Source organism: Triticum aestivum, chromosome 3A (assembly GCF_018294505.1).
Source record: "Triticum aestivum cultivar Chinese Spring chromosome 3A, IWGSC CS RefSeq v2.1, whole genome shotgun sequence".
NCBI classification, from domain to species: Eukaryota; Viridiplantae; Streptophyta; class Magnoliopsida; order Poales; family Poaceae; genus Triticum; species Triticum aestivum.
Window position 1 is genome coordinate 740,069,272 of NC_057800.1, and position 11,806 is coordinate 740,081,077.

General features: G+C 44.6%; 1 protein-coding gene across 1 annotated transcript; it reads right to left on the bottom strand.

The window, feature by feature from the left end:
- Nucleotides 1-6,706: 6,706 nt before the first annotated feature.
- Nucleotides 6,707-11,675, bottom strand: LOC123063642 (wall-associated receptor kinase 5). The gene is made up of 4 exons (XM_044487518.1): nt 9,651-11,675; nt 9,099-9,548; nt 8,179-8,328; nt 6,707-8,100 (listed from the first exon to the last, which is right to left on the bottom strand). Exons 1-4 carry the CDS (start codon nt 10,552-10,554, stop codon nt 6,848-6,850), a joined length of 2,757 nt encoding a protein of 918 aa, XP_044343453.1. The 5' UTR covers nt 10,555-11,675; the 3' UTR covers nt 6,707-6,847.
- Nucleotides 11,676-11,806: the final 131 nt, after the last annotated feature.

An 11,806-nucleotide genomic window follows, 5' to 3' on the forward strand; every position in this document is an offset into this window, starting at 1 on the left:
AACCACGGCCCCACTACGCCATGCGCCAATCCCCGCCTCTGCATGCCCAACCCGGTCCCCCGACCCCATCCTGCGGCCCACTACGCCATGCGCTACTACGCCCGCCCCGACGCCTCCACAGCCCTCCGGCCCCACCTTATCCATCTCACGCCGCTCGCTTTTTTCGACCCCCTCGCCACCATGTTTTCCCGTGCCGCCTCCCATGCAGCCACTGCCCCCGCGCGCCGTGCCTATACCACCACCTACCAACCCACATCCCATGAAAACGCGCCGGAAAACAGGTTATGCCATGCCTAAGAAGATCTTTGATCTCCACGTCGCCAATGCTCCTTCCCCCATTCCCTCCTCGTATCGGGCAGCACTTAAGGATCCAAACTGGCGTGCCGCAATGCTTGATGAGTATAATGCGCTAATTCGGAATGATACGTGGTCTTTGGTTCCTTGTCCTGCAGGTGTCAACGTGGTGACCGGGAAATGGATATTCCGCCACAAGCTCCACCCCGACGGCTCTCTGGCCCGGTACAAAGCACGATGGGTGGTTCGCGGCTTCACACAGCAGCCGGGTGTGGACTACGGGGAGACCTTCAGCCCCGTGGTTAAGCCGGCCACCATCCGGGTCGTCCTCAGCATCGCCACTGCTCACTCTTGGCCCATCCGTCAGATGGATGTCAAGAATGCCTTCCTTCATGGTGACCTCGCCGAGACCGTCTACTGCCAGCAGCCTTCCGGCTTCGCTGACGCCACTTCCCCTACGCACGTTTGTCGTCTCAACAAATCTCTCTACGGGCTCAAACAGGCACCCCGTACATGGTTTCTCCGGTTCACACGCTTCCTTCACTCCCTCGGTTTTGTGTCCTCAAAGTGCGACACCTCACTATTCATCTTGCACCGTGGCACCATGGTCGCCTATCTCCTATTGTATGTCGACGACATCATACTCACCGCCAGCACCGCCACCCTCCTCCAGACACTCGTCGACTCCCTCGCCGGTGAGTTCTCCATGAGTGATCTCGGCGACATTCATCACTTCCTCAGGGTGAATGTTCACCGCTCCGCCGCCGGTCTCTTTCTTTCCCAGGAGCAGTACGCACTTGAGATTTTAGATCGAGCTCGCATGCTAAACTGCAAACCCATCTCCACCCCTGTCGACACTAGTAGCAAGCTCTCCGCCACTTCCGGCGCTCCCTACCCCGATCCTACACACTATCGCCGTCTTGCTGGCGCTCTCCAGTACCTCACCCTCACCCGACCTGATCTTTCGTATGCCGTCCAGCAGCTCTGTCTTGTCATGCATGCTCCTATGGATGGTCACTATCAGCTGCTTAAGCGGGTTCTTCGCTATCTTCGTGGCACGACTCACTACGGGCTTCAGCTCCACCGCTCATCCTCGTCTGATCTTCTTGCGTACAGTGACGCTGACTGGGCCGGTTGTCCTGACACCCGCCGCTCCACCTCGGGGTTCTGCGTCTTCCTCGGCGCCAACTTGGTGTCTTGGTCCTCCAAGCGCCAACACACGGTGTCCCGTTCCAGTGCCGAGGCGGAGTACCGTGCAGTCGCTAACTGTGTGGCTGAGTCCTGCTGGCTTCGCCAACTCCTCATCGAGCTTCATCGCCCCCCTCATCGAGCTACGGTTGTGTACTGTGATAATGTGAGTGCTGTCTATCTCTCGTCTAATCCCATCCAGCACCAACGCACGAAGCATGTGGAGATCGACCTGCACTTTGTACGAGACCGTGTGGCACTCGGGGAGGTGAAGGTGTTGCACGTCCCGACAGCATCCCAGTTTGCTGATGTTTTCACCAAGGGACTTCCGTCCTCGGTGTTTCGTGATTTTCGCTCCAGTCTGAACGTCTTGCCAAGCGCCGTTCGGACTGCGGGGGGGTGTTGAACTGTCACGTTCATTGTATGTACACTTGTGTTGATGATTATCCTGTAATCTGTTGTAACTAGGTAGGCTAGTCTTCAGGATCCCTCCTAGTCTAACGCAACCACCACGAGACGTGCCCTGCATGTAGGGGTCTCGATGTATATGTAACCGAGCTCCGCTCTCTCGCAATACACACAGAGTTTACGGCTCAGTTCTGTTTCCAAGCCGAGTGTTGACCAAAGCCCATACTGCAGTCCATAGTCGGGCTTCTCTTCTTGGTACCATTTTCATTCTAGAAAGAATATATTCAGGAATCGCTAGGCAGGGCATCTCTAAGTGGTTGTTTGGTTACCATGTTTTTAGATTCAAACATTTTTTAATATTCATATCTTTTAAACTGTAACTCAATTTTAACATGTTATACATGAAAATTGATTAGAAAAATATGCAGAATATGAATATGATGTTATTTTTACATGTGAATCATTTTTACATGTTGCTTAGGGACATATTCAAACACTTCAAAAATATAATCATATCTTTCAAACCCCAACTCCAATTTTAACATGTTATATATTAAAATTGATTAGAAAAATGCGTAGAATCTAAATAGATGTTGTTTCACATGTTAATAATTTTTAAAATGTTTTTTAGGATGCAACATTAATCAATAGTGTACGACCTGTTTTTTTCGTACCGGCGCCGATTCAAATTAAAAATGAACACCTCAACAAAAACAAAATAAAGACGAAAGAAACTATCTATAATCATGCATGTCCGTCGGTGAGAGCGGGAAGAAGGATAAATGGCAAGACTGATAAGATGCCATGTTGAAATAAAGGACATCGACCTATTGGGGTCTTTAGTCATGGTTATTGTGTGGTATTTTTTCTCCCGTTGGAACGCACGAGCTATTTTGCTAGTATCTATAAAGTCATAAGTGCTACCTGCGGTACGTCACATATATTGCCCCAAAGTTGCGAAATATTACCCACTCATACCACCTATAAGTGACACAAAAAGTTTCACACATGGAATTCCCACCTGGGCGGGCCCTTGCAGTTGAAACCTCCTATACTGCGAAATTACTAATTAAGGAGTACTCGTTGCAATGAACACTCCACTTTCCCAGATCGCGACAAGTGGCGCGCATGCAGCGCGCCACTTGTCGCAACCTGGAAGTTTTCCCTTTTTTCGTAGATTCGTTTATTCAAAACGTTTTATCTCTTAAACCGTGCGTCCAAATCTCCAACCAATTTCACCATTGGATTCCTCGCGTCGAGATCTTCAAAACTAGATCCCATGCTGATAAATTTTGACGAACTTTTTTTCACGAAAAAAAACGGATGAAAAAAACGAACCGGGAGCATGGTTTTTTTCCCTTTCCGAAAGAGGCACGCCCGTGCCTCTCGCGAAATCACAACCGTGCCTCTCGTGGAAGCAAAACCATGACTCTCGTGGAAGGAAAAAAACAGAAAACGCGTTTTTTTCGTTTTCGAGAGGCACGGCCGTGACTCTCGCGAAAGCACAACCGTGCCTCTCGCGAAAGCAAAACCGTGACTTTCGTAAAAGAAAAAAAAACAGAAAACGCGTATTTTTTCCCTTTCCGAGAGGCACGGCCGTGACTTTCGCGTAAGCACAACCGTGCCTCTCGCGGAAGCAAAACCGTGACTCTCACGAAAGAAAAAAAAACAGAAAATGCGTTTTGTTTTTCTCTTTCCGAGAGGCACGGCCGTGACTCCCGCGGAAGCACAACCATGCCTCTCGCGGAAGCAAAGCCGTGACTCTCGTGAAAGAAAAAAACAGAAAACGCGTTTTTTTTTCATTTCTGAAAGGCACGGCCCTGACTCTCGATAAATCACAACCGTGCCTCTCGCGGAAGAAAAACCTTGACTTTCGCGAAAGGAAAATAACGCGTTTTTTCGCAAAAAGAAAATTTTTGATCGAAAAGCTAAGAAAGACCGGGAGAAAACCAAAACGTCGAAAAAACCCGGAAAAAACCGTTTAAAAAGCCGAAAACGCGTGCGGAAAAATAAAAAAACAAAATCCGAAGGGAGCGTCCAGAGCGCGACACGTGGCGAATGGCTGAGAGCGCGCCAAGTGGCGGTAATCGTTGCGAGGCTCCTGAAGGAGCGCTCGTTAACTAGTTGCTCCCCCTATAATGCACTCTGCGTGCTGGAAAAGCACACAGCGCGCCTGTTTGGGCCGGCCCCTGTCCAGGTAGCCTGTTTTTTTCCTTTTCTGTCTTCGTTTTTTAATACATTAAATAATTTGAGACTTCATTAAAGTTCTGGAAATTTCAAAAAAAATAAAAGCTTGAAATAAAAGTTTAATAATTCTAAATGTTTGTGGATTCGAAAAATGTTTGTGATTTAAAAAAATGTTTGCATATTCAAAAAAATGTTCGTAATTTCAAAAAAAAGATATTCAGAAAATAAAAAATGTTCTTGATTTAAAAAAACATTCGTGTCTTAAAACATATTAATGAAATTGAACATAGTTTCGCTAATTCAAAAAATGTTCACGAATTGAAAAATGTCCTAGAAATTCAAAAATTATTCTGGACGTACAAGATAGTCTATAGATTCATAAAATGTTTGCTGATTCATTAAATAACCATTCATTTTAATAAATGTTCGTTATATTAAAAAAATATCTACGAATTTCAGAAAACAATTCCCCCAATTTTCCAAAAAATATTGTGAATCCTAGAAATGTTTGCCGATTCAAGAAAAATGTTTAAATATTTTCCACAACTTTAAAATATATTTCAAATAGTATAAAATAATCATGATTTTTGAAAATGTTCGAAAACTTGTAAAAAAGTTCACGAATTTGAAAAATGTTCACAATTTCAAATATTTTCATAATTTTCAAAAAAATCATGATTTTGAAAAGTTGCTCCTGATTTTATAAAAATGAGAGTGATAGTGTATCTTGGTGATTCAGCAAAATATGATCATGGCGATTGGAGATTATGATTTTGTTTCTCCCGTTGCAACACATATGCCATTTTGCAAGTACTTATAAAGTGATTAGTGCTTATGCCCATCCGTCATTATATTGCCCCGACAGTTGTTAATAATTACCCACCATCCCACCGGTAAGTGGAAAAAACGATTCATTCTTTTAAAAATGTTACATCGGACGTTGCTTTAGATTAATAGGAGGCGATGGCATTGAAAAATGGTATGATGCTTGCAGACCAACTTGGATGTTCCAATATCATTTTTGAATCAGACTGCCTCGAAATTATCTTAGCATGCAAGGGGGAAGTGGACATTCTGAGTCTTTATTCGGCGATTTTGAGTGATTGCTTTATATTAGCTCAAAGAATTGAGTTTGTATCTTATGCTCATTGTTCAAGAGGGGCAAACCAAGTGGCACACAAGTTAGCTAGATGTTGTTACGATTCTAATTATGTAATCTCGTGGGATAATGATCCTCCACAGTTTATTCTAGCTGAACTTGTTTCTGATGTATCCCTTATTTGAGTTGAATAAAGTGTGCCACAAGTTAAAAAAAAAGAGGCAATCCCCCTTAAGTGTCACGACCACACAACTATCACAATGGCTTGAGCTTCTCCATTGTTTCTTCCTTTTCTTTCAGAATTTTTGGTGAGCGTAGAATATAGATGGCTCGCGCAATCGCCGTTTAGTTTGGCCTAGTTACTCTCTGTTTGACTTTTTTCTTTTTTTTCTTTTTTTATGAGACCAAATACTTTTAAAAATATTCGTTTCTTTCAAACCCTAACTCCAAATCTAATATGTTATATATGAAAATTCGTCCAAAAAATATGTAGATTCTAAATATAATATTACCTTACATGTTAATCATTTTAAAAATTATATCTAGTATGCTACCTTAATTAATGCCTTCTTTATATGGTACTATTTTTGTTTTGCTATTTCCATCCTAATGCAGTATTTGTTAGGCATCACTGAGGAGGAACGACAACAAAGATGTAAACATATACTGGCAACTATGTAGATATTTCTGTTGTATAATGAATTGTAAACTCCTTGAGTACACTGTACACTACAAAAATCATCCTACCTTAATCACTTATCATGTTGCTTGTTGCGTGACACCATGAAAGATTTCAAGGTATTTATTAATGCTGTCGAGTGTGTGTGTGTGTATGAGGTTTTTTTCTTCTGTTACAACGCACGGATATGTTTGCTAGTAACTAGAACAAAAAGGGGGAAAAAGACTGGCCCAAAAAATAGAAGTTCCCAAAAATGGAATAAAAGGGAAAGCAAACCATTCAAAAAAGATATGTTTGCTTTATCTATAAATGACCCCCCGGAGCTTCCTCCTGAAACCGCGGCAAGGATGTTGTGTTCTTAGAATGCAACCATGATCCCGAAAACAATGTGAACCGAATGTTGTAGGGAGAGGGAATATGTCCGCAATAAACACGTGTCAATAAAGCATGAAAATGTGTACAAACCACCGATGGCAGCGATGACAAAACGACAAATTAATGACTAAAAAACAGGAAGGAAAGAAAACTTAAGCTAGGCCTACTACTGAATCAAATAACCCATCTTGGGGACGGGAGTCCTCACATTCATATGATTGGACTAATAAATAAAACAACACAACATCGAACATACTTCCAGCTTCCACAACATGGCTAATAAACATATCTGGACTTATATTGACTTACAATTTATTGAGCCAAAGAACCTGGCTCACCTTGGGGCATGGAGGGCTCAGAATCACTACCAACATAATCCACAAAATGCCTTCAACATCAGATCGATACAATGCACACGGCAATATAATAATTTTCATAAACAAGTATAATTCCAATCAGAAAACTCGTACAATCATGATGCATGTAATTGTCTAAACATAAACCGGCTTACTGTAGCAATTTCTGCAGCACCGTTTGCCTATAGTACAAGCCTAGTCATCATTAGTTTACAAAAGGGGAAATAACAACACCCATTATTATGAGCTCAGCAAACATATCTAGCGGGGCAAACTAGCAGATGACATGAACTCTCTCTCCAAGCTATAGCGTTGTTGGCTGTCTTCTGGCCGTACGTAGACTCTCTTGCCCAATTCCGTCGCAGACGATTGGCGAGCAGCTCTAGATCTTTGAGTTAACGAACTTGGTTGCCTCTGTTCTTCATTCCTGGTATCTACCTGAGATGAGTCCATCTGTTTTGCCCATAGAGTTTGCAGTTCCGTCTCCACCTGTTTCATGGTGGGTCTTTCTTCACCACTCAGTCTTAAGCACCGCTCTGCAAGAGAGGCGACACCGTTGATCTCTTCCTCGGTTGCTTCCTCGAGGACCTGGGAGTTAACAATACCTTTTATTCTTCCCTCATTGAATTCCTGGAGAAAATAGCTTGACAAGCCCATGATTGTGCCTGATTCACTTGTAAAGACAGGCTTCATTCTAAGGAGCAGCTCCAGTAGTACCACACCAAAACTGTACACGTCGCTCTTCCCGTTCAGCTGCCTGGTATGGAAATACTCTGGATCTAAGTACCCAAATGTACCTTGCACATTTGTGACAATATGTGTTTGATCAATTGGAACCAATCTAGAAGCACCAAAGTCTGAAACTTTAGCTGTGTAGTTCACATCCAATAGTATATTTGAGGATTTCACGTCACGGTGGAAGATTGATATTGAAGCTGAAGAGTGGAGATAAGACAGAGCTCCTGCTGTTTCCAGGGCAATCCTTAAGTAATCACCCCAAGACAAAGAAAAACCAACACTTTCATCTGCATGAAGAACTTCAGACAGTGAGCCACTGGATACATAATCATACACCAGCAGTGGAACCTCACTTTCGAGACAACATCCAAAGAGCTTCACAATATTTCTGTGGTTTATCTGAGTGAGCACTGCAACCTCATTGATGAATTGACTGATCTCAGACTGCTCAATGACCTTAGACTTTTTTACTGCAACAATACGCTGATCAGACAATATGCCTTTGTAAACCATGCCGTGGCCCCCACCTCCAATGATACGTGTAGGATCAAAGTTGTTTGTTGCCTTCTCCAGCTCTTCTAGCGAGAAAATCTTAGTATTCTCATTTGCAGTTTCATCAGATGATATCAACGTTTCTAGGAGAAGACCATGGTTCTTCTGGAAATATTTTTTTCGTAGTTGCTTTTGAACATTTCTTTTCCATCTACGAATGAGAAGTGATGCACTGAAGCTCAGAAGTAGAACACCGAATCCACAAGACAACCCAATAATTATACCTAGGCATTAAGTTCTTTAAATTAATGTGCTATGCCGTCTTCTCTATCAGAAATATAACATACATCATAGTGTCTTACCTAAAAGCAGAGTCAGTTGTTTCCTCGTCGTACACTGCATTTTTGCTGAATCATACTCAGTTTTGCGAGGACATTCCGTACAATGGAAGCTTCCTTCTGTATTATGGCAGAGCCCCTTGCAAATATTTGGTTGAAGGCATTCATCAACATCTGAAATTAACATAGTCAGTTTTAGTAATTATGCATTCTAACATGTTCGAAACCATGTCCATTTTCGTGAAGAACCGTTACTTTAGTCGACAGAGCTGTTAACAGTAAAATGGAAAACATTGTAAAACTGTATCTCAAAGCAAACCACCGGTTCAGATAGGTGTGTCTGAGGTGCGTATAATACTTCTCCTAAATATATGTAGGGTAGATCTATGAAACCAGTGTAAAGAATAAAAAAGCATCCGAACCCGCTTGTCACCCCGCAACCCACGGGAACACCCGTGCCGCCCCCATACATGTTCGTGTCTCTAGTGTACCTTTAAATTTGCATTGAAAAAATATAACTTTTGCATCGTGTGTTAAAGGACAAAGATTTTTACTCAAAAACTGCTTCTAGAGCACCAATTTTATTTTCCAGGCCACAAAAATATCCTTTTTCATTAAATTTATAAGCACACAAAAGACACAAACATGTACATATGTAAAAAAAAACGGAATTACTATCGGGGTCCTGCTTAGACAGTTTTAAATCTCAGGGTGTTATGCTGACTTGGCCGCAAACCTCAGGGGCTGATCTAGACTTTTGCCTTCAAACTTAAAATGACTTATGTGACATGTTTTTCAGGTCTACTGTCTACAGATCTTCTAGATTAATTTTCAAGCTAAGGGATACTCCTAGGGGATTGTCATGCTAGATTAATGTCTTTGTGGAAAGTCAAAATATGCCCAACAGGTACACAATTTTAGAGAATGTGATATTGCGTGATTACCTAGGCAGCCGCTTTCGATGTATGGGTTTCCTTCGAAGCCATCTGAACATTTGCAGCGGTAACCAACATAATTGTATATAGTGTTTACTCCTACACACTTGCTGTTGATACTCACACAAGCATACCCAGATCTATTCTTTTCGGCCTCTACACAACTTAAATTAGCAGCAGCCCAGTGCAGAGATTCCTCAAAACCAGCAAAAAAAGGAGGGCCTTCTCCTATGGCGTAAATTGCTCCATTAGTGGTGAACTTTAGAGTCCCATCATCAACATTCATGTCGATTACATGAAAACCGTGCAACTGGAGGACAGGCGATGATGACATGTTTGTGCAATTGAGGTGGAATGGTTCCCTTGCAAAGCAACCCTCTTCCAAGCCAAATGGAAACTGCACACTAATGTTACCACACAAACGGGTACAATTAGCTCTGGTCTGAATTGGATTATACCCTAGTTGATGAATAAAAGGTTAGCATGTATTCAAATTCCAAAGCCCAAAATACTTAACAAAAGTTGTGCGTTTGATCGCTCAATTAACTAAAAAGGAGTTACCTTTGTCACTGGAGCACCCATCTTGAACGAAGGGATTGCCTGAATAGCCAGAGTTACAGAAGCAGTTGTAGCCACTTGATCCCATATCTGTGTCCCAGCAGTTGGATTGCTTGTCCATACAGGCATATGATGCCCTGTTTCGCACGGCGACAACACAGTTGGGTTGATCCACTATTCTCCACACAATCATGGAACCGCTTCCAGATATGCTGATTCTATCCCACAATAGAGAGGTCATCCTGGTGTTGATTTTTCTGACAAATTTGAGCTCAATACCATCAGCGTCAAGGTCACCGACAGGAAAACTACAACATCCGACGCCGTTACAATTGTGCCGAGCCATCAGCTCTGTGATTCCTTGTTTCAGGCACACAGTTCCGCAGACCCATGTGGTTCTGCCGGTGTTGTTGTCGATCCAATACACATCCAGATCGCAACCACTGATGTTCAGAATTGTTTCCCCAAGGTACTTGAAGGACCTCCCAGGCATTTTTATTGACAGGTTGTAGATGTGGACACCAGATTTCATGGGGATAGTATGTCGGATGGTAGTAAGGATGTTGTAAGGTCCGTAGAGAACTCCGTCGCTACTAACGTCGATGTTCTCGATCACCTCGGTGATGCTGTCGCACAAGAACAGCCTGGGGGGCTTAGCAGTGTGGTTGCAAATGAGGTTGAAGTCAGGATCCCGAGAGCACCTTGAACCGATGCCAAAGGGGTAGTCGAAGCTCAGATTGCCACAGCTCTTGGGGCAACCATCATGCATGGCAAGTGATGGATGCGCCCAATTCCCTACGGGGCTGTGGCTTGTTACAACTCCAGATGCTAACTCTGTTAGATTTCCTAGTGACCCAAGTACTAGCAAAAGAGAAAGTGATGCATATACCATCAGTAAGATGCCCATGACACACACCTTGCACGGCTCCCAACTTCACTTGAAATTGAGTTCAGGCTGGGGATTTAACTAACAGTGGTATGTGGTGAACATCTCAGCTGGGAGGCCTTCTCTTGTATGTACCACTTTCATGGCTGGCCTTCCCTTGGTGCTGCAATTTTATGGAGACACTAGACCCAAGTAAAAAGACATAGTGAAGAACAGGAAATTTAAGCACCTGGATTCTAGGGGATGTTGATGTGGTTGATTTGGCCACGTTATAATGCACCGCTATTTTCTTGTGGTGTTGCTGCCGAAGAGCGACCTCTCAAGTCAGTCAATGCCTGCCTTCTTGTGCAGGATATTCTAGCCCGTCGAAGGCGGTGTTGACAAGTCTTTGCCAAATGGCTCATTTCGGTTCAGAATAAATCGCTTTGCATTGTTGGCTTGTGGTTCGTGATGCAGAGATAGACAGTGAACGCTGTCCTGCTCACCGACAGTGACAGCAGGCTGCCAATCTTTAGCCACACCTAGTGAAGATATGCTAATTGATCGCTTCCAACCGATCTGGCTACGGTACCTGAACCCCATCCCGAATTGTAGGTGGTGTTTCTTTAAGCTGCAACCGAGGGCAGACTAGTAAAGTGAACATTCTGCAGAGAGTAAATCAACCATGCCCATATAGTACCAACTGATGGGAAAAATGTGAGCACCCAGGCCAAAATTACGGCATGAAAATGACAAGCTGCACAGAAACTCACCAGCAGGGGAGCGGCGGAAGAACGGCAGACTGACAGTTGGCAATCTTCAAGTCTCACATGGTGGAAGATAAGCTAATGTGATGGCTTCTGCAGAATCGATCGCGACCGCGGGGGGTGCGGCACGGGCCGGATCTCGCCGGTGGGGATGCTGCGCTCGTGCCGGGCGTAGCGGTGTGGCGGCGCTCCGGAGTAGGCCAGCGACGGCGGCGTGGCGTCGGGCGACAGGCGGCATGGTGGTGGTGCAGGCCGGCGGGTGGCGGCGGCGGCGGCTGCTCCGCAGCAGCGCCTCGGCGCCTCGTCTGGCGCTGCGGGTCGCGGGCGGCCCTTCTCGCCGTGGATCTCAGGTGGAGGGGCAGCGCGGCAGCGGTGGAGGTGGGCGGCCCCTGTCCAGCCGGGCCCCTGCGGCTGGACGGCGGCGCTCGGCGCCGGAAGGCCTCCCCGGTGACCTCTCATGGCTGTGGCTCGGCGGTTCCGTGCGCCCTCCTCCTCGGGAGCGGGCGGTGGCCGGCGCTCTCTTGCGG

Bases quoted from the DNA above. Each gene is read 5' to 3' on its own strand.
- LOC123063642 (XM_044487518.1), bottom strand. From the start codon at position 10,554: ATGGGCATCTTACTGATGGTATATGCATCACTTTCTCTTTTGCTAGTA. The intron at 9,549-9,650 runs GTAACTCCTTTT...TTCATCAACTAG, and splicing joins TGGGTGCTCCAGTGACAAAG to GGTATAATCCAATTCAGACC. The intron at 8,329-9,098 runs GTAATCACGCAA...TGTTAATTTCAG, and splicing joins CATCGAAAGCGGCTGCCTAG to ATGTTGATGAATGCCTTCAA.